We start from the raw sequence: 22,148 nt of genomic DNA, 5'->3' as shown, positions 1-22,148 counted from the left end.
TTTAAGCCTGAGTCAGAGAAACCAGAGGCCATGCCCTCCGTGGGGGAAGACGTGACCAGCCCTGTGGCCCACCCTTTGGAAGGGGATTCAGCAGAGGGAATGCCGGAGGAGACTGTGAAGGAGGTCCCAGAGGCCCTTGTGGAAAGGGTCAGGGAGACCAGCCCCGTGGAGCGCCGGGAGGAGGCAGGGCCCTGCAGTCGCCCCACGGCCTTCACGATCCCTAAGCTGCAGCTGGACAGCACCTTCAGCCAGGGCACGGCAGGCATCGCCACTCTGGAACTGGAAAGCCCAGAGGATCAGGAGGAGGAAGAAGAGGAAGATGAGGAGGAGGAGGAGGAGGAAGAGGAAGATGACGAGGACTACTTGTGCAGGGGCGACACGAAGCGCTCCAGCATGATTGACACCTTGGAGTGTGAGGCGGCCTGCCGCCTCAGCGTGCAGAACTCCTTGCGGCGACGCACCCACAGCGAAGGCAGCCTCCTCCACGAGTCCCGGGGTGGCCACTGCTTCAGCTCCGACACCAGCCTGAATTACGCCGAGGCCCAGAGCCCCACTGCCGGCTGGACAATGCCGTCCCCCAAGACGCTCAAAAAGGAGCTCACGGGGAACGGGAGCTCCATTCACCACTTCGGCCTGCTCTTTTCCGGGCACCGGAAGGTATGCGAACCGGGTGGCCTGCGGGGAGGGGGCTGGAGGGGCTCAAAAACTCCCAGGTGGGCTACGGGGTTTGGCGCTGGTCCTGGAACAGGGAGGGCTCAGCCTAGCAAACCGGGAGGTTTGGCAACCCTAGGTTTTACCAACAGCAGTTTCCTCCCCACGCTGTAAGTGAAGGAGCAGACAACAAACACCCAGTTCCATTTGGCTGAAAGCCTCTTTATTAACTGTAGGGCCGGTAACTTGGCTATTGGGATGAGGAATAACAAGACTTAAAAGCTGTTTCCAGAGCTCTAGGCCGGGGTTGTCCTGGCATGGTTCTGCAGATTCTTAGTAGGCCCGGCACTCCTCCTGCTTGGTCTGGGGGCTACTGGGATAGCCTCTTAAAGAGGTAGTGCACAACAGGGGAAGTATTCGTGAGCTCTTGGGGGAGGAGGGAAGCCCACTGGCCCTGGAGACTGTGGTCCCAAGGTTCTGGGGTAGGAGCAGAGGTTATCTTCTGGCTCAAATCTGGGAGAGCAGTAGAGGCTGACAGAATGAAGGCCAAAGTACACATTCAGGGCTTCGATGAGTTGGGTACGCGTTCCCCAGACCCAGCTTGGGTTCCCCACAGCCGCACCACACCTCCAGGGAATGACTTTTTAAAAAGAAAGGAGAGGTCAAATGGGCTTGGAATGCCTACCCCCCCCCTCAGCATGGAAATGGCACTTGGGGGGTGTTATTTCCCTGTCTTTGCTGCTCCACATACACATAATACTCCACGCGGAGCAGCAAAAATTGGAAAATGGCTTGGAGGGAGGGAGGAGCCCCTCCTTCCCATGGCATCATTCTGAGCCTATTTGGGCTGTCCTTTATTTTTTCAGTTCCCTTCCACGCAGCTGGGCCATGTAGTTTGGGCCTGCGCTGTTATATGGGAAGTTCCTGGTGCAAATGTTGCCTCTGCCACAAACTTACTATGTGAGTTTAGGCAAGCCCATCTCTCTTGCTTTTTTCCATCTGCAATGTGAGGGTAACAATGTAGGCCTATGTTACTGGGCGGTTGTCAAGCTGACTGTGGTTATGTATGTGGAGCATTTTCAACGCAGAGAGTACTGTATGCACGTTAGATATTATTGTGGGACTCTGATGAGCCAGCCCTGTACTGCAAAACTTGATTTTGGCTCAGGCAGGATGACATGTTTCTCCTTGCAGTGGTTATTATTGTTGTTGTTGTTGTATGGCATTGTGTGTAGAATGGCCAAGAGATCCTAAGATTGTCTGGCAGCTGGAAGTTCTAGCTCTTTAGCATTATGTACCACTAGGTGGTGAGCTAGACTTGCTTTTAAGGCAAGAGATTTTTCAGAGGTGGTTTGCCATTGCCTGCCTCTGCGTCATGACCCTGGTATTCCTTGGAAGCCGCCCTTCCAAATACTAGCCAAGGCCGACCCTGCTTAGCTTCTGAGATCTGACGGGATCGAGAAGCTTTGGGGCTTCAGTCTTTTTAGACAGCTGTCCTTCTGACCTTCATGTTCATAGGCACTCTGAGCTGTGTGTATCCTATAATTCTGCACAAATGCTGAAAAACTAGCAATTTTGTTGTTGGGCTCAGAATTAGGACTCCCAAGAATCTCCTTTTTTAGGCTTTTGTTTTTGTTTAAAGTAATTTTCTAGCCCTTCAGGTTTTGAATCTAGGATTGAATGTACCTCTCAGATGCATTCCCTGTCCTGGAAAAGCCAGAAGAGGACAAGGTTACATATTTCCTTAATCTAATCCTTGAAGTGCCTGTGCCATGTCTATCTTTGGGCCTGCATGCCTTCTGTGCACCCCGGTTCAGAAACATCAGCTTTGTCCGCCAGGAGCCTGATAAATCAGGCTGTGAACCAAATATAACATCCCAAGGATGGGGAGCTGAGGATTAGTCCTTCCTGGAACCTCTCCTTTTGAAGCTGAAAACTCCTCTAATCCCAGATGTGCACATGTATTGCAATTACTTAGCAGTGATGAAAAGGTACTCTGCACATACTCTGGAGCACTCCGGGTTAAAAGCTGCATTAAAAACATTCTGGGGTTAAAACCTAGGAAGGCCTGATTCAACTAAATCAATTAAACCCTGCAGTGGATTCTTTCCACAGTAAGTGTCCAAAGGGTTCCTGCCTTAGAGAGGAGGCAACATATAAAATAAGTTTGTCATTGGGCATGCTTAGGTATTACTGTACATATATCAAAGGTACACAGAGCTTTTTGTCATTCTCCCTGATGAAGAGTTATGTGAGACCTGGAAGTTTCTGTTCATAAGCAGGGGCAATAAAATGTATTACATGACCAACTCTATGCCTCCCATCCTTTACCTTCTCATCTTCTCTAATGAATAGAAGCATTTCTGTGGCGCTTTCAATGCTCTCCTTTTAACTGTAAGGTAGGCCAATGTTATCACCATATTGTAGAGGGGTGGCCGAGGCTGACGGCGAATGGCCATGGAGTGAATTTGTGCCAAATAATAATAAACCGTGATAGCCTTACTACTCACCAGTACTTACAAATAAATTTTATATATTTTTAAATGGATAGTGCAATACATATAACATGTGCAATACAATCTTTGTTTTCAAAGCCTTAGGAGGATTCATCAGTAGGAACATAGTCCTTATATACTGATGAATGTTCCTAAGGCTTTGAAAACAAAGATTCTATCTATGAAAAGTATTTATAATTTTCACATATTAATATGTATTGCACTGTCCATTTAAAATATATAAAATGTATTTGTAAGTACTGGTGATTCTTGAGGCTATCATGGCTTCTTACTATTTGGCGCAGATGATTCCATGATGGTCTCTCTCTCTGTTTGTTGTATGGAGTGAATTTGTGGCAGAGATTTGAGCAGATCACACAACTCATTCTCTGATCCGCTATGCTGCATCACCTCTGAAAGGACGAATGCATTTTGTACTCTGCCTCTGAGCCCACATCCCACCCTGAGCTGCCCATACTTCTTGGCTGGTTTCCCCGCTTCCACCCTGGAGCCAGCCATTTCCTCTAGTTCCGGCTGGCTGTTTAATGTGCAGCCCCACCTTTCAGAGCGGAGAGTCTCCATGACTCCAGGGCCTCTGTTCTTGGGAGGCAGGCCATAACCCTTCCCTTCAGCATGTGATCTTGCCCGGAACTCTCCCCGACTCCCAGTTCTTGTGTTCTGCCCTGAAGATGAGAAGGTTCTTTAATTCTGAGTCACTTTGAGGTGCATCCAATAGAAGAGCGGGAAACAAGCAAATGGCTTTCAGGAGGAGGATTATGGCTGAAATTCCACAGGTACAGCTTCCCAGCACGGAGGTGCAGAAACAAACAATATTTACATGTTACATTTCTGCCTCTCGGCCTCCTCTTAAAAGTACAAAAGGTCTGCAGGGGCAGGCAGGAAATAAAAACAGCCAATTATAACAATAAGCGTTTTTCTGTTTTTCACCACCTCCCTTTCATTTCATCTTGCAATGAGGGTCTACAGAACTGAATGTACCACATTTTTGCATGTCTTTCCACATAGTGGCAAAAGCACCAGCTTCTCCTGACAATCTCAGGGGTCATTAAGAAATGAGAGCCAGTTTGGTGTAGTGGTTAAGTGCACAGACTCTAATCTGAGAGAACCGAGTTTGATTCCCCACTCCTCCACATGCAGCTGCTAGATGACCTTGGGCAAGCCATAGTTCTGTCAGAGCTGTTGTTGAAAGAGCAGCCCTGGAAAGAGCTCTCTCAGCCTCACCTACCTCACAGGGTGTCTGTTGTGGGGAGGGGAAGGGAAAGGAGTTTGTAAGCCGCTCTGAGACTCCGAGTGAAGGGCGGGGTATAAATCCAACCTCTTCTTCTTCTCTTCTAAACCTAAGTGGTGGTCCTGTTCCTGCTACAAATGTGGGTTGGATTTGGGGTGGCTCCAAGGTACTATGAGCTAGCGCAACACTACAACTTCTGGCAGGTCTATCTACTGATACTCAGCCTTGGCTGGAGCTCTTGCCCGGAAATTCACATGCATCTAAACCAATTAGCTGCAGGAAGCCAAGCTGAGACTGGCCAGCCCCTGGTGCATTCCCTGTTTGCAAATGGAGCTCAGACAATGTGCCATCTGAACACATTTCCTCCCCCCCACCCTGTGACCCTCCCACAGGGTACTAGAAGTGCATTTCTGCCCTCTAGTGGAGGCAGAGGACTTGACAGCTGGTGAAGGCAGAGAAATAAATAGTGTGTGCAATTCAAGCCTGATTTACACAGCTAGACTGATGGTTGAGGAGAAGAAGGCCATGGTTGACTGACTAGTGGCTATTCCCCCCCAGTCTGGACATTACTGTTGGGGGGGGGGGTTGTCTGAATCATTTGTCATGAGCACAAGTTGCTCAGCCAACATAATATTGGCACTGTGAGGGTTTTCTCACCTGAACTGACCTTGCAGTCCCCTCACGAAAGCTATACTACTTATTAACTTTCTGTTGCCAGCGTCTTCCGTCAGAATGTTTGTTTGCGTTCTCTAACATTGCAACAACACAATCAGTGACTGGGCTGTGAGCACAGTGAAATACAACAGCTATCATAGCCAGTTTTACAAGACAGCTGTTTTGTCAAGTCTGTCGCTCTATTAAACCATGTGGCCCGTTATAATCCTTTGCAGAGGTCAGCTGCTATGGCTACCTTTTTTACAGAACGGTCTTCCTGCAAGTTCTTAACTGGGTTGGGATTTTTACTAAGGCAGAGTGCAGTGCTGTACAGGGAGATGACGGGGGGAGAGCACATTTTCCCAGTTTGGGTGGAATGGCCTTGAACACGATCCATTCTGAGCTGTTTGGATTGTTGGGGTGTTCACCTTTTAAACCATTCTTGCTCCTGTGCTTTTAATTGCAGCTTGACATACAGAAATGAAGCCGCCAATGCTTTTTTCTGGCATGGAGATGAAGTCACAAGTGCGCGCACACATTAAAGGAAAAGCAGCAGGGCAAGTGATAACATAAAAGGTAAAGGTAAAGGTTCCCTTGCTCAAAAGCCAGTCAAGTCCGACTCTAGGGTTGCAGTGCTCATCTCCGTTTCAAAGCCGAAGAGCCAGCGCTGTCCGAAGACGTTTCCGTGGTCATGTGGCCGGCATGACTAAACACCAAGGCGCAAGGAACAAGCTGTTACCTTCCCACCGAAGTGGTACCTATTTATCTACTTGCAATTTCTTGCTTTCGAACTGCTAGGTTGGCAGGAGCTGGAACTAGAGACGGGAGCTCACTCCGTCATGCGGCACACTCGGATCTCGAACTGCTGAACTACTGACCTTCCACAGCCTGCAGTTCAGCATCTTAACCACTTGAGCCACCGCAGCTCAACATACGATAACATACGGCAGTGCTATTGATTGCAAGCCAGTGAGGGGGAAGGACAGATAAAGAACTTGTTGAAAAACACAGGGACTGCTGGCTTGTGTTGGCCACATTGTGCGGCTCTACTGTCCACTCTTCTTTTTTTTTTTTTTTTAAAAAAGGAAGCCTCATTTTTTGCTTGTAGATCTGCTTCCCAACTACCACTTCTTAAAGTATTTGTGGGTGTGTGGGGGGGGTTGACTGCCCCCTCAGCAGCCATTTTTAGAATGGCTTTGGACTTTCCAGAGCCAGGTTATGGTTTAAAAGGTAAATGTACAGCTGACTCACGGCCACCTCTTGAAGGTCCACCTCATGCTGTTTCTGAGTCAAGAGATGAGCAAAGGTTGTTTGCCATTGCCTTCCTACGCATAGCAGCCCCTGTCTTCTTTCCCATTTCAGTATCAACCCTGCATAGATTCCAAGCTCTGATGATACCAGGCTAGTCTGGGTAATCTTTAATAATAAATTGCCTCTGCAAAGCATCACAATGTTTTATTGCTCTTTCACCTGGGTTGCTTGAAAGGAGCAGTTTGGACAAGACTTAATTTCTTCTGCCTTCCTTGGCATGAAGAACTGGACAGAGTTCTGCCCTGCCCTGGATAGCCCAGGAAAGCCCGATCTTGTCAGATCTCAGAAGCTAAGCAGGGTTGACTCTGGCAAGTGCTTGGATGGGAGGCCTCCTTGGAATACCAGCAGTCAGGAGGACAGGGACGACAGGCCTTATTCAGCCACTGGTCTGAATATCCTCCAGGCCCCCAGTAGGGGCTAGTCACCAGAAGTCGCTATGACTTTCAGGTGCACACCCAGTCAGTCACTAGAGGTTGCCATGACTTCCAGGTGCACACACATGCACACACACATATGAAAAATTCCAAAAAAAAGAGAGAACTGGACAGAGTTCTCTTTTCCAAGGCAGTGTCCTCCATACATCTGTACTCAATGCAAGCACTTATGTGAAACCCACCCCTGTATGCGGGCATTGCATCTTGGCTAAGAACATGAACAAAGAGATGCCCCAGACTGGCTTTTGCCTCTGCCCCAAACTTACTTAGTGGCTTTAGGCAACCACTCTTTCTCAGCCTCATTTCCTCCTGTCATCAATAATGAGATAAATAATTCTGGCCTTAACAGGTTTATTGTATGGATCAATGAAGCGCTTTGAAAACTTGAGTGCTGTGTAAACGCTAATTGTTCTTACTGCTTTACTTCTCAGCATCACGAGGCAAGCAAAATGAACACCAGGAGTAATTCACAAAGGGCTAGAAACCTGATTTTAAAAAAAACAAAAACAAAACACTTCACTTCCTAGACTCCCAGAGCTCGGTGGGCAGTGCCAGTTTGTGCCCTTGTGGAATGAGATTGTGGACAACACTCAGCATCGTTTCTGTGCTCTCAGCATGCCTGTCATACCAGCCTGCATCCACCCAAATAACCACAGAACTGGAAGAGACCCAAAAAGCCACCTGGCTCTCTCCATGTCCAAAAGTCAGGCCCGTCCGTCAGCCAGCTTCACCTTATCAATCAGTGCAATCCAGAGCGAAACAAAACATGCTCAGAGAGCTATACGGCCTTGTACAAACACACAGCAGTCTTCCTTCCTTGACCGGGATGGGTTGTTCCCTCTCTCTACCCATTCCAGCAGGATCATGTGTTTGTATGTGTGGCACTCATCTGCTCTCTGCCTTTTGTCTCTGCATGGAAGCAGAGTGGGGGGTTTTCCCCCACCAACAATGGGAGGAAATGTGTTTGGGGCTGGCTGGAAGTGCCTGGTGCACACAGAATGCATGGAGATATATCTGCCTGGGAAGGCGGCCGCCTCTGCGATAAACTCCGGAAGCCTCACCTAGTGGGGAAGGAAGCTCAAGAAAGCTCGGGGCCTGGGGTTTTGGCTGGGGAGCCGGTTCCCACGGCTGGGTCTGCAGGAGTAGGGAGCAGAAATGAACAGCGTGTTCATGTGTGAGGATTCTCAAGCAAAATCCTCTTCAACTGCTTACAACAGCTGGAACACATGCACTCCCAAGGCTTTGATGTTATGCACAACTGTAGGAGAATGAGCACTTTGGGACACAATAGGGCTTGCTTGCTAGTAATCCAAGCCCCAAGGCTTGTTGGGTGGTCTTCAGCCAATCATTCCCTCACAGCTCAAACTACCTTGCTAGGTTGTTGTGAGCCCAAGGGAGAGGGCGGGGCATGCCAGCCTGCGCTCTATGGAGGAAGGGCAGGATAAAAATGAAATGAAATACAATTAAAACGTACGTGCATCGTCTGAGGCTGCATAGCATTATGTATGAAGTGAGGATGGATGCTCCTGAGGAGGTCCAAAGTGCATTTGTCAGTTAGCCTTGCGCTTGGGTTTAAGAGCTGTTGGAAAACATAGAAATCCTGAATTTTGAAAGCTGAAACTTTATTATCTTAAAATCTAATAACTGGGTTTTACTCTTTTTTTTAGATTTGGGTCCTATTTTCATAGTGTCCGAGTTGCTTTACAAAATTAAGAATAAAGACAGTTGTTAAAAATAATAACTGAAAGGCTGCATTGAGTTTTATACTAATATAAGCTAGGAATTGCAAGACTATTTTTTAACAAGCTATCTTGCCATTTTTCTTTTGCCTTTTCATCTAGCAAGCTCAGCTCTTGCAAAGCACGAGCCCCATTGTCACCAGGTATTGAATTTCCAGCATTTAATATGATTAGCCTAGTTTTTTAATGCTCTTATATGCTATGGTCCTGAGGGGCATGTGCACATATGTACATAATGAACAATAACTAAGACACATATTCTTCTCTCCCCGCCACCCACAGCAGCAGCATATGCTGGATCCTGGTTGTGTCTGTGCCCAAGAAGCCATGGCTGTCTGCAAAAGGATGAACAAGAACCTGTAAGTATGAGGCCTGATAATCCCAGTTACCAGCAGTGGGCCCTAAGCGTGGTTCTCTGTGCCTAAGTCCTAGCGCTTCACATGCTGAGACAGAATGCAGTTTTGTGGCCACACCCTTATGGCTGGAGAGCCGGGGGCTTGCTGAATTCCAGCTGACAATGGAAAGGGACTTCTTCTGTTTATCTTTCCTGCTATCTGATCACATTTTTATCCTTTCCTTCCTCCACGGAGCTCAGTGGCTTGTGATTCTCCACCATCGTGACTCAGTGGTGGAGTATCTGCTGGGGATGTAGCAGGTTCCAGGTCCAATCCCTGGCATCCCCAGTTAAAAGCATCAGGCAGTGGGTGATGCAAAGGACCTCTGCCCGAGACCAGGGGAAACCTCCCATCAGTCAGAGTGGACAAGACTGACCTTGATGAACCAATGGTCTGACTCTGTACAAGGCAGTTCCATGTGTTCACTCAGCACAATCTTCCCTGTGAGAAAGTGAGCAACTCGCCTACAGTGGAATCGTGAGCAGTTACTCCCCCCCCCCCAGTTCATTGAAATCAATGGGCCATAAAGGATATGATTCTGTCTAGGGCTGTACTGCTATTGAGTTTCGAGGTAGTATGGAAACACTCTAACCCAGGAGTTTCCAACATAGTGCCCACCGACACCTTTCCTGGCTCCTATTTTTAGAAAGTGGGCAGGGCCAGATAGAGCTTTCACCCAGCAGGCCTTGCGATTGGCCACTGGACAGTAGAGATTTTTTTAAAAGTTGCTTTGACAGCCACTGCCACCACAGCACAGGGATCTTCACTGCGTGGCTGAAGGTAAGTTCTGTCTATGCCAGGAAATATTTTAAAATAATATGTTCGTTTTAAAAGGCACCCTGTTAAACAGAGCTTCTGCCTGAAATGCTGAAGAATTGCTACTTGAGTTACTCATGACTTCACTCCCTGACATTTTGTGGTTGCGCCAGCCACTCTCGGTCAGAATTACAAAGGTGCCAGCTCAAAAAGGTTGGGGACCCCTGGCCTGGCCAGTAGCGCTGACCGGCTTGCAGTTCGTATTATTCCAGGCAGGGTTTTTTTCTTTTTCTTTTTTTGGAAAAAGAGGTGCCGGACCTCCCAAGAGGGAAATGAAGTTTTCAGTCTGTATACTGAAAACTCGTCAAAGAGGTTCCGGAACTCCGTTCTGGCGTGTTCCCCCAGAAAAAAAGTCCTGGACTGTGAGTGTAAACTGGCCAGATTTATTGGTGAGGGGAATGCCCTCTGCAAGTGTTAAGACGTTCTCTTTGTTGTTTCATTTCCCCCCAGCTGTGATCCTCTGTTTATAGGCAGTGCTTACATGCTGCTAAGGGAATTCTGTGTGTGCTCAGAGGTGCTGCTTCCTTGCAGTGTACTTATTACTTTACGTATCCACCTGCCCCTTTCCCCCTTGCTACTCCTGATTAACCTGCACCATCCAGACCAGATGCATCAGGGAAAGGTCCTTTTTTTCTCTTGCTATCAAGTCGCAGCTGACTTATGGTGACCCTGTGTAGGGTTTTGAAGGCAAGAGCCGTTCAGAGGTGGTTTGCCATGGCCTGCCTCTCCACAGCAACCCTGGAATGCCTTGGAGGTCTCCCATCCAAATACTAGCCAGGGCCGACCCTGCTTAGCTTCTGGGATCTGATGAGATCAGGCTAGCCTGGGTTATCCAGGTCAGGGAACGGAAAGGTCCTTAAAGGATAATATTACTAGTGCAAATGAGCCAAGCTATAGGGGGAAGGCCACATACTAGGGTTGCCAGACCCCCGGACTGGGCGGGGGTTCCCCTGATTTTTGGGGATTCAGGAGGGATGCCCCGCCCCCAAACAGCCTCCTCGTGCGGCAACGTCGCTGATGTGATGATGTCACACGTGGCGATGCTCTAGCATTTTGGACAAATGATAGGTGTCACCGTGCAATGTCCCTGGCATGGTCATGTCACTTCCGTGAGATGTCATTGTGTTGGTGACATTGCCCCACCCACCCCACTCCCACAAAAGCTCCCTCCCATCCCCCGCCGGCAGGGCAAGTCGACCTGGCAAACCCTACCACAAACATGTACAACATCACAGCCACTGGCAATCTCCTCTGGTTAGTGACCTTCTCAGAATGCTACCCTCCTCTGTAGTTTTCTGAGAGAGGGCGTGTAAATCCAGAAAAAAATATTATGTGTGTGCAGTCGGGGAGAATTCCCTTCATCTCTGTATAACTAAGGGTTCTTTAAATTGTTAAAAACATGTATACTCATTCCTTTCCTTTCATGTGCAATTAACATAATGCTGCCTTTAAGTGTGTATACTTAGCATATGCTCAAAGCCACTATCTTCCTGTTGCCCTTAAAGATAAACCAGCTACCAAAGCCTTCTTACCTCAGCAGGGAAAAGGTGCTCTTTGAATGACCAAAGGCACTTAAGAGGGCTCAGAAGCTATCAGCCGAAGCTACCATTGGTGCAGTGGTTAAGTGTGCGGACTCTAATCTGGGAGAACCTGGTTTGATTCCCCACTCCTCCACTTGCACCTGGCTGGATGACCTTGGGCAAGCCATAACTCTGGCACTGCTGTTCTTGAAAAAGAGCAGTGTCTGTCAAGAGTTCTCTCAGCCCCACCTACCTACCTACCTCACAGGGTGTCTGTTGTGGGGAGGGGAAGGGAAAGGAGTTTGTAAGCCGCTCTGAGACACCTTTGGGTAGTGAAGGGTGGGGTATAAATCCAATCTCTTCTTCTTCTCTTCTTCTGAATGCAAAAGAGGCAAGACTAGTGAACAGGCAAAGGAGCCCCTAGGACTGCCAACCCTGGCTTGGGGAGGGCAGTATATAATGCCCCACAGTCCACCCTCCAAAGTGGCCATTTTCTCCAGGGGTAACTGATCTCGGTCGTCTGGAGATTAGTTGGAAGTCCGGGAGATCTCCAGGCCCCGCCTGGCCAACCCTATGACTCCCGACTCCCCCTGGCACTTTCCTTCTTACTTGCCAGCAGGTCTTTGGGCTTGCTCCAACACGCAGGATTGCCCTCTCTTCAGGCCAACAGCCTTTCCTTCACAACAGTCGGAACCCCCCCTAAACCAATTTCCTGTTTCTCTTCTGTTACACTGTACCAAAAGGGACAGAAAAAAATCCCTAGATTCTCGCGCTTGGGGAAGAAGAGGGCATCGGCGCGGCTTCGCAGTGTGCCTCTGGGCATGTGCTGCGAGGACTGAGCTTGCCCGGTGTAGCTGTCGGTCGGGAAACTTTTTTAACAGCTTCCGCCGTAAGAGGCGCTTCTTGACCGTATGGGTGTGCAGCTGTTGTGGCAGGGCCGGGCCGCGAGGTGCCGCTGTCTCCACGCTTCTCTGCGTTTGGGAGGGGAGGGGAGGCTGCGGTTGCCTACAGCTGCGCTATTAAGGCTGCAGCAACAAGGATGGTCAGTTGTCAGAGTCCGGTGTCTGTGGCGTAACTTTGCGTTTTGCATGTGTGAACAGGAGAGTGTCTTTGCCTGCCGCTTAAGACGGAGGATTCTGGTGGGTTTTGTATTCCCCCTCAGTCTCCAGTAGCTGTAGCATACTCAGAAACTGCCTCCCTAAGATGCATCCCGCTGTCCGGGGCGTTTCGGAGTGGTACCTGGCCAGGTAAGGTTAGTCCCCCCCCCCCGGGGAGCCGGTGGGCTCCATACCAGTCTCCCACAAAGCAGCCGGCTCTTTGTGTCTGCATTCTTTGGGGAAGTTCTTTCGGTCGGTGCCGTGTGCTTTGAGCGTGTGGACGAGAAACCTCTTTCCCCAATCCAGCGCGTTTCCGTGGCTACTCAGCTGCCGAGAGACAGCAGCCTGTTATGTGCCAGGGGCGCTTTGTGATATTTGGCGCTGGGCTGTGGGGGCTGAAGCCACCGGAGAGTTTCATTCTCTCCTGTGTTTGCGCTGCAATTAAACTCTTGTTTCTCCTCCCCTGAATATATATTCTTTTATACGCGGGAGAGAGTACACGGGGTGAGAAGAGAAAGTAGGTGTTTCCTTTGAAAATAATTCTATGAAGGCCAATTGATCCAATTCTGTGTTCCGGGAACTGGGAGGACGGCAGGAGGTCTGCTGCTTTGGAGGGGAAGCCTTGAGGGGCGGGGGTGGGATGGGGGGACAGCCGCGATGACTCCTTCACTGCCTGGGTCCTTGGCTTCCTTTTAGGAATACACGGCAGGACGGGTGAATAGTTCACATGACAGCATTGGAAGAATACTGAAGTGTGGGGGTGGTGTCCCCATGCAAAATTCGACACTCACATATACCAAGCTTTGGGGGCTGCTAGGCTGGCAACCAGAACGTTGTGTGAGGTTTGCCTAATAAACTCTGTCCTTGGGATGTGTCACTTAGGAACGGGCTTATCTATGATGGAAGGTGCTGCCACGAGGCAATAGATAAATTTGCAAAATAAGTAACAATGGAGGAGGGAGTAGTAAGTATTCTGCTGATTGTCTGGGGCATATTTATTTGTTGGGGAGGGGGAGAACTGTCTTCCAGCCTGCAGCATCTAGCTTTGATCACTTGCTTGAGTAACCTTTAGTGCAGGTACCTTCTCTTGTTTGTGGCCAGGAGTGGGTGGTGGGTGGGAGATGCTTCTCCATTTGGAAGACAGACAGATTGGACCGAATGGCCTTTATGTTCCCTGCAGCAGTTTCTAATAAACAGACAGGTTGTGTTTGATTTATACGATGCTCGGTGCTGTACAAACATTTCAGCCAAAAAAAGAGATGTGTTCTTGCTCTCAGGCTCGCAAGGTTGACTGGTGTAGTTTTTAAGAGTTTATTGTTGAATGGAGTTTTGGCTTTTTTGCCTCACCCTTTTAGACCTGAAGGGTATCATGACGTAGTAATTAACAACAGCACATTTTCTGTATAGGTAGAAAGTACCATCAAGTCACAGCTGGCTTATGGCGACCTCTACTGGACCATGTTAGTCTGTCTGTAGCAATACAAAAAACAATACAAAGGAACTGCGGTGGCTCAAGTGGTTAAGACGCTGAACTGCAGGCTGTGGGAGGTCAGTAATTCAGCAGTTTGAGACCCGGGGGCCGCATGATGGAGTGAGCTCCCATCTCTAGTTCCAGCTCCTGCCAACCTAGCAGTTCGAAAGCAAGAAACTGCAAGTAGATAAATAGGTACCACTTTGGTGGGAAGGGAACAGTGTTCTGTGCGCCTTGGTGTTTAGTCATGCCGGCCACATGACCACGGAAACGTCTTCGGACAGCGCTGGCTCTTTGGCTTTGAAACGGAGATGAGCACCACAACCCTAGAGTCAGATTCGACTGGCTTTCAAGCAAGGGAGCCTTTCCCTTTTTAGCAATACAAAAGAGCAAGAGTCCAGTAGCACCTTAAAGGCTAACAGAATACGTGGCAGGGGATAAGCTTTCATGAGTCACCGTTCACTTCTTCAGGTACTTCGGGTATCTGAAGGAAGTGAGCAGTGACTCACTAAAGCTCATGCCCAGCTACATATTTTGTAGACTTTAAGGTGTTTTGTCTTCCTACACTGCTCTTTTGTACTCCTACTGGAGATGGTTTGACATTGCTTGTCTCTGTGTAGAGAGACCCTGGAATTCCTCGGTGGTCTCCCATCCAAACACTACCTAGGGCTAACCATGCTCAGCTTCTGAGATCTCATTTCGAGCTAGCCTGGGCTATCCCGGTAAAGGCATATTTTCCATACGCCGGGCAATAAAACTAGAAAAGAGAGTACAGTGTAGTGGTTAGAGTGTGTCACACTTGAAGACTGATGTGCAATAATTGTTGAACCCTGAAGTCGGGCCAATCTCTCAAACTCAGCCTTATCCTACTTTGCAGGAGGGTTGTGAAGCTAGGATAGCCTCATATACGGCTGGTAGATGGGGAAGAATGTGTTCCCACCTTTGGAGGAGGTGCTGCATATGAAAAGCCAGTTAATTAAATGTGGACTCTTCGCATAGCTTCACCTGTAGAGTTTCTACACCTTGCACATCAGAAAACTGAAATGGCTGGGAAGGTCTCAGACCGCTCTGTTTCCTGGTTCATTAAGATTTGGAGAAGGACATTTTTTTCTGCCTGAGAGTTGTGGCTGTGAATACGGGGCTACATGGGCCACTGGTCAGTGTCTAAGGGCACAAAAGCCCTGCTGGGGAAGAGAAATTTACAACTGGGTAGAGATCCCAAGCAGTGGCGGTGTGATACTTGGTGTGCTGGCCAGGGACCACCAGGGAAACCCAGTTCGGATCCCCACTTGCCATGAAGTGGTGGGTTGCTCAAGGCCAGCCTGCCTTACAAGATCCAGGTAGGCCGCTTTGAGCACCTTGGAGGAAGGACAGGATTAAAACGCGCAGACCACAGCAAGCGGCTGAGCCGTGCCAAAGCAGGGAGTCCGCTTTCGAGCCCCCCCCCCGCCCCCGTGCCAACTGCCTCTGCGGCTGGCCTTCCACCGGCGACTGTGTCTGCGCGGCTCGGCCACCAGTGGGCGGCGTTGCGCGCCTGGAGGCCGCAGAGCCCGTGGCGGGTCGCGCTTGGGCCGGCTTCTGGCTTCCTTTCGCGCGGCTATTAATAGCGGGAGCGCGGCGCTCGCAGCCCGGGCAGAGACAGGCAGGCTGCGCTCGCGGCAAGAACGGCACGGAGCTCGCCATGCCCTTCTTTCGGGACCCAGCCAAGCCGCAGCCCGTCGAGTTCCACGCCGAGATCCTGCTCGGCGCGCCGCCCCGGGGGCTTCGGCTCGGCGTCAGCCTGCAGCGGCGGCACACCATGAAAGAGTAGGTCGCTCGGGCCGGAGAGAGGCTGGTGCGCCAAGCTCCCCAGCTGGGCAGGGGCGCTTTTGTCGGATGGGGGCGGCCGGATGGGGGGCGCATTGCTGTCCTGGTTGCTTGGCTTGCCTGTGAGCCTGTGCAGAGTGCCCTTTTCTCACCCGTCAAAACTCTCTGTTTAACGACGAAGGTCTTTCAGAAGACTTCGGGTTCCTTAGTCTTGCTCTCGGATGCGGGTTGTTGTTTGACGGGAAGCGCTCTGCTTATGCCCAGGCGCTTTGTGCCTTCTTGCGCTGGTAGCCCCTGCTAAGCGTGCCCAGCTTGGTTTAGACTGAGGATGCCTTTTGGGGCTGGCTGGCACCGTTTTTCAAGGGCAGTGCGGGGTGGGGGGGGGAGGCAGGAGTTAAGTCTAATTAGCTTCCTGGCTCCCTTGTGGAAGTGCCGATGCCTTCTTTTCCTCCGCCACTAATCCGTCCTGGCTTGTGCTCGCAGGGCCAAAGATATGAAGAACCGTTTGGGCATCTTCCGACGGCGGAACGAATCTCCTGGAGGACACCCCCCAAGCAAACTGGACAAAGTCCCTAAGTCTCTGAAGTAAGTCTTGGGTCACCTGGGGCTTCTCTTTCCGAGGGAACAAGTAGAATGCATTTCACAGCTCCGGGGACTAGGCTTTTTGCTCTGCATGCTCCCCAAGTCCCAAAGAAGCAAAGCTGGGCTGGCACTTGCTTTGTTCTCAGAGTAGAGGACAATCTCCCTCCCCCTTCCCTATGTTGTTTGCGAATCGCCCCTCAATACTCTGCTGATAAATACCCAGTGCTTTGGCCGAGACTGCAGGAGCCTACAGCCCACACAGTCCTAAAGAGCTAGCCTGGGAGTCTTCCCCATTGTTTGACTTAAACCTGACTCTTTGCCGATGCTGCCTAGAGCTCTGAAGGGTTTTCTGGCAATCGGGTGAACTGGCCTGGATGGGGCAGATTTTGGCCCAGTTCAGAACTTCATGAGGTTTTTAAAACTTTTGAGTGCTTTTGTATTTTTCTTGGGGAGGTTTTTTTTTTAAAAAAAAGATGAGAATTTTCAGAGGTTTTTTTTTGCAGTATTCACTTTTACACCTTGGTTTTTATAAAACTCGGAATATTGATAAGTGCATGTCTGGAAAGCTAAGCATTTAGGGGAAAGAAGAATTCCAAAAGTGAACATTTGGGGGGGGGGAAGACAGGAGAACACATGTTCAGTTTTGTGTGCAAGGGTTTGATAATCTTTCTCTGCAAGAACTCTTTTCTTGGAGGGGGTATTGTACCTGGTGTGGGTGGGATATTTTCTTCCTTCCGCCTGCCATTCCAGTCTCTCTTTCAAACCAAGCGGTCTCTCCCCCCCCCCCATAGGCCGACTGTGGAAGAAGCCCTCAAATGGGGAGAGTCCTTGGAAAAGCTGCTTCAACATAAATGTAAGGATCTTTGGTTCTGAACCTCGTTTGAAATAGACAAAGAACCTGGTGGCAGTTTAAGAATGAACAAACTTCATTGTGGCAAAAAGTCTTTTGAGAGCCAGAACTCACTTTGCTTTGTCAGATGAGTAAGGTTAGCAGATGTCAGACTGCAGTCCCATCTGGGCAAAAGTTCTAGCAATGGCAGACGTTTCCAGGAAGCTCTTAAATGGAGGGGGGGTAGGGAAATAGCCCTACCCCCCCTCCATTTATACCCAGTATGTGATGTTCAGAAGTATGCTGTCTTTGCATATGGAAGTTCCCTGTTAGAGGCAGTTACTATGTATCTAGTAGAGGGGCTGTGGCTCAGTGGTAGAGCATCTGCTTAGCATATGCAGAAGGTCCCAGGTTCAATCTCCAGCATCTCCAGTTAAAAGGAACGGACCGTAGGGGATGTGAAGGACCTCTGTCTGAAACCCTGGAGAGCTGCTGCCAGTCTGAGCAGACAGAACTGACTTTGCTGGCCAGGGGTCTGATTCAGCATAAGGCAGCTTCCTGTAGTCATATGTAGAGGGATACCTTTTCCCCCATGGGTTGGGAGGTGTGCCCCAAAGGATAGCGGGACAGGGCTGTTGGGGAAATGTCCCTCGTTCCAAGCGGTTTCTGCTTTGGATTTCAAGGCTATGCCTCCTTCCTTCCAGATGGTTTGGCGGCCTTTCGTGCCTTCTTGCGCACGGAGTTCAGCGAGGAGAATCTGGAGTTCTGGCTGTCCTGCGAGGACTACAAGAAGATCAAATCCCAGTCCAAGATGACATCGAAAGCCAAGAAGCTCTTTGCAGAATACATTGCTATCCAGTCTTGCAAAGAAGTGAGTGTCGGAATGCAGGGCGGCAGCGGTGGGGATGAAGCAAAGCAGGTGTCTTGCTCGGGCAGAGTGAACTTAAATTTATTCACAAGGGAGATCCTTCTATTCCCTCTCTCCCAATCCTTTGTCTAGGATATGTGAAGTAATACAAACGCCAGGCCGTATAACAACAATTCTATCCCCCCCCCCCAATAATGACAACTTCTGCACCCACTCTGCAGCTCTTGTTTGAGCCTCAGGACAGTTCCAAGGTCATCATAAAGTGTGTCCAGATGTACTTTGGGTTACAGAATGTGGTGACACCCAGGGGGCTCACCTGAAGGCCTTAATGCGCGTTATGTTTTCTTCACAATCTCCCGGAGTCCTGTCAGCCGGCCATGCACCCCAGGCCGGTTTGAGGTAGGGAAAAGGGCCCGTGGAGAGAAGGGTGAGATGCCCTCTCCTTGTGTGCTGCAGTCCCACTCCTAGTTGGGCCCCTGTGAGCCTGGGAATTTGGTTCTGAGCACAGGACTTTCAGGACTCAGGGAGGATGTGAGGAAACACAGTGTATACTTGGGCCCTCCGTCTGGAGCTGGAAAGAGTACAGTTCACAACTTTGGTGAAACTTCAAGTTTGAATTTGTGGAAACCCAGACACCTCTCTTTGAGACTGAACGTTGATTTAATGTATCCGTCTAAATTGGCGTCGCATAGAAAGCCTCCCCCCTCCCCAGTTTTGTTTTGTTTGCTTGGGAGCCTCTCAAGACCCCTTTTGTGGGCCTCACTGGTGAATTAAGAGGCAGCCATGCAGAAAGGAGGCATCTCTCTCTACATTGTGTACATCTAAGCTCGGGTTTTCTGCCACTTCACCTGCCATGGTTTTCCCAAGTATTCTGGGAAACAGAAGTTAGTGAGGTAAACAAGGAGCCCTGTGATGCCTCAAAGGCCAACAGGTTTATTGTGATGGAAGTCTTCATGGACTTCATCAGATTCAAAAGCGTCTGCTGCACCAAACTCGTTAGTGTTAGAGGTGCTGCAGAAATCCGTGTTTGTTTGTGCGGCAACAGATTCTCCTGGCTGCACTGTAAAAGCGCTGCATTCGAGATCCGTGGCACCCATTCCTTCCCTCAAGAGGACTAGAATTCCCAGGGCTCCCTTGGAAGAGAGAATAAATGCTTGCCCAAACTGTGGCAGCTGTGGAAGAACAGACAAAAGAGCCTACCCTGCAGGACACAGCAAGTCGGTCAACACCACCATCGCCTTGCTTGCCTGTCTCCAGTTTGCTGTTCTGCCAAGCAGCCAGCTCGCTTCCTTTCAGAACTCCTGCTGCTGTGGGCTTGAAACAGGTGTAGCTGCCATTCTCTCTTCCAAGGAAGCCCACTCTGCTTCCATCTGAGAGGGGGCTAGCTGGCTGCCTGGCAGAGCAGCAGGTTGGAGACGGGCAAACGAGCGGATTGGTGGCATTGACCCAGGCACCGTGGCCTCCTGAGTAGGCTCTCGTGTCTATTGTCCCACTGCTGCCACAGGTTTGGCCAGTATTTGCAGCACCGAGATCGTAGTGGAGCATGTGTGCACAACATCGGCCAGGGTGCTTTGGTTGCATCCCCTTCAGCTCTGTGCAAAAACTGTGTGCAGCCAAACAAGATGTGAACTGGTGTTTCCTCTTGCTGGTTCAGCTGTTCCATCCACATCTGTCCGCCTTTCTGCTGCAGATCTAGAATTGACATTATGGTGTCTGCTCTTCTGCCTCGGTAAAGTAACCGATCTGTCTTTTTTTTTTTTTGGCATCTGCTTTTCCAGGTTAACCTAGACTCCTATACTCGGGAGCACACCAAAGAAAACATGCAAAACATTACCCGGAGCTGTTTCGATCTTGCCCAGAGACGTATCTATGGGCTGATGGAGAAGGACTCGTATCCCCGTTTCCTACGCTCAGAGCTGTACTTGGAACTGATTAACCAGAAGAAGCCCAGCCCTGTGTTGTAGAGAGGATCGGGGCCTGCTTCTCCAGGAAGACTGTATGGGAGGTGTATGTTTACATATGAGTGGCGGCTGCCTTCCGGTAGGGGACTGCCAGGACATGGAAGCCATATCTGCCTCTGGAAGGGAACTGGGGTTGGAGAGCTAAGTAGTTGGGCACCATCCCATCCTGGAACTGCTTTGGGTTGTTTTTTGTTTTTTTTCCTCTCTGGTACGACACTGTCCTAGTGAACAGGGCTAAGGGTCCGTGATCCCACCAGACCACTGTGAAGGTCAAAGCTGTCTTTCCCCTTCCGACACCCTGGAGATGGCTTGAACACAGGGACCCCACATGGAACCAGATGTCTTTCGTGGGCAGGTGGGCAACATTGCCGTTCCTTCCCAAAGTATCTCTTGGTGATTCAAAGTAGACAAAGGAAGGCTCACAGATTGGGAAAGATCAGCTCTTCAGTATCTCTGCTCTCCTCCTTGTTGTGTGACTCGACCGGCAGACCAACTGCTTCTGTCTTTCTCCTTCCCCTGCCCCGAATCATTTGTCTCCAGGGTTATTTATTGAACTGTTCCAGCCGGATGCACAACCAGTTGTGTCTGGGAGACTTTGTCAACTTCCTTAAGTCCCCCTTCTCTTTTTTTTTAAATTTTAAGTGCAATATCTTTTGTTTCGTTTTTAATGTGTGTCCTGTTGGAGGGGGGTGTCTGGCCGTGGAATGGATGTGGATTTTGAGTATGTTCAGCGCCTTTTGTTTTAAACTGTCTTGAGTCCTTCCTGAATGTGTCCCACCCCAGCAGCAGGCAGCTGGGAGATTGTTAAATGGGGGAGAGGGGATATGCAGAATATCATTGCGGTGGCAAACTTTGTATAGATAAATCCAGCTGTATAAATCTCTGTGCAGTGTAAGTCAGGTTGGGAGAGGGTGTGTGAGAAAGCTGTGTGTGTGAGTGAGAGAGAGAGGGTGTGTGTGTGTGTGTGTTTATACCTGCTTGGTAGCGTTTGGCCCAGAAGGACTCTTATCTGTTCTTCCTCTAAGGAGTCTGCCAGACAGTCTCTTGGCCAAGTGCCTGGTTTACAATTCAGAACCATCTCTGCAGTTAGTAAAAACAATTTTTTTTGGGATGTCATGGCTATTTAGGATAAATAAAGAGATGATAGAACAACTTCTTGGCTTCCTCACTTCTTCCTGTTTTCTCCCCTCCCTCCCTTCCTCCCTCCTCATTTATTTAATTTCAAGGGCCGTCCCTGGCCTTTGGCATCTGGGCTCTGTACTTGGTGAATCGCTCATCGAAATAAGAGAGCTTTTCTCCCCACATATAGTTTTGGAACAAGTGGAGGACATGCCACTGCCTCTTCCACTTCCAGCTATAGGAGGGCTGGTTTTGGTTATTGTAGGGGTAGATACTCCGTACATGCTCAAGAGACGCCTTCTCTCTTGAAGCTCAAGCGTCATAGCTGGGTTCTGGCATAAAATGTAAGTGACGGCAAAATACATGCCATGGAGGAGTTTAAGGTAAGCCTTCCTCGTGTTTCTTTCTGCCCAGCCCAGGCCTTGAGCAGACCTTTACTTTGGGGCCTTTTAGGGAAGTCCCATTAATCCTCATTGAGTGAAACTGGCTAAGCCTTTGTCTGTTGGTGGCTGAAGGGAGCAGCTGTTGAAGGGATGCCTCTCCCAGCCTGGCTCCAGCTGCTCTGCTTGGCCAGAAGCAGATCCAAGCATGTCCCCATGGCCAGCCTCCATCCCCCTTGGGCTCGACCAGGAGGTGGCTATCAGCTGCTTCCTCTTGTCCACAGTTGGTCTGGCGACAGCTGCGTGGAGTTAATGGGACCTCAGGAAGAGCCCGTGCCCCTCTTCTGAGATAGTCCCCTGGCTTGGGACATTAAGCAGGTTCTTCTCAAGAGCTACCACAGCAGTTGTCCGTCCTTCCATGTCAGTGCCCTCGCTTTTCCGTGGCTGACCTGGGCTTGTTCTCTTTCCTTCTGTTCTGGTTGGCATTCTGAGCATTCTCCTGCCCCTGAGTTGGTAGTGATGGGGAGGCACGAGTGTATTTTGCAAGCCGTTTTTAAAGAACCCCTTTTTTGGATTGTGCCCTAGGTGTGAAGGCAAGGAAAGTGAGGATGGGAGCTATCTGATTTGAGAGATCTCTCTTGATTTTTTTTGGCATAAAGTATCTGTACTGCCGGCCACACTATGGCTCTCCCTAACGGAGCTCACAATCAACGTGGCACCCCTACATGCACTTATTTTAGACCTCTCCAAATAAAAGCAAGGCGGTCCCAG

At 49.7% G+C, this 22,148-nt stretch overlaps 1 protein-coding gene across 1 annotated transcript in view; it reads left to right on the top strand.

Moving 5' to 3' along the window:
* RGS3 (regulator of G-protein signaling 3) overlaps positions 1 to 20,978 on the top strand; it is a 71,837-nt gene extending 50,859 nt beyond the window's left edge. The window contains exons 14-22 of the mRNA XM_015423093.1: positions 7 to 657; positions 8,816 to 8,892; positions 9,681 to 9,708; positions 12,427 to 12,511; positions 15,350 to 15,638; positions 16,122 to 16,223; positions 17,012 to 17,073; positions 17,754 to 17,920; positions 19,696 to 20,978. Of these exons, the coding sequence (XP_015278579.1) occupies positions 7 to 657; positions 8,816 to 8,892; positions 9,681 to 9,708; positions 12,427 to 12,511; positions 15,350 to 15,638; positions 16,122 to 16,223; positions 17,012 to 17,073; positions 17,754 to 17,920; positions 19,696 to 19,881 (1,647 nt within the window). The 3' untranslated portion in view covers positions 19,882 to 20,978. The remainder of the gene's footprint in view (positions 1 to 6; positions 658 to 8,815; positions 8,893 to 9,680; positions 9,709 to 12,426; positions 12,512 to 15,349; positions 15,639 to 16,121; positions 16,224 to 17,011; positions 17,074 to 17,753; positions 17,921 to 19,695) is intronic.
* Positions 20,979 to 22,148: the final 1,170 nt, after the last annotated feature.

This window comes from Gekko japonicus, unplaced genomic scaffold (assembly GCF_001447785.1).
Source record: "Gekko japonicus isolate JY-2015 unplaced genomic scaffold, Gekko_japonicus_V1.1 scaffold454, whole genome shotgun sequence".
Classification (NCBI taxonomy): Eukaryota; Metazoa; Chordata; class Lepidosauria; order Squamata; family Gekkonidae; genus Gekko; species Gekko japonicus.
The sequence above is the reverse complement of the archived record's forward strand: the minus strand, read 5'-3'. Positions and strand labels throughout refer to the sequence as shown.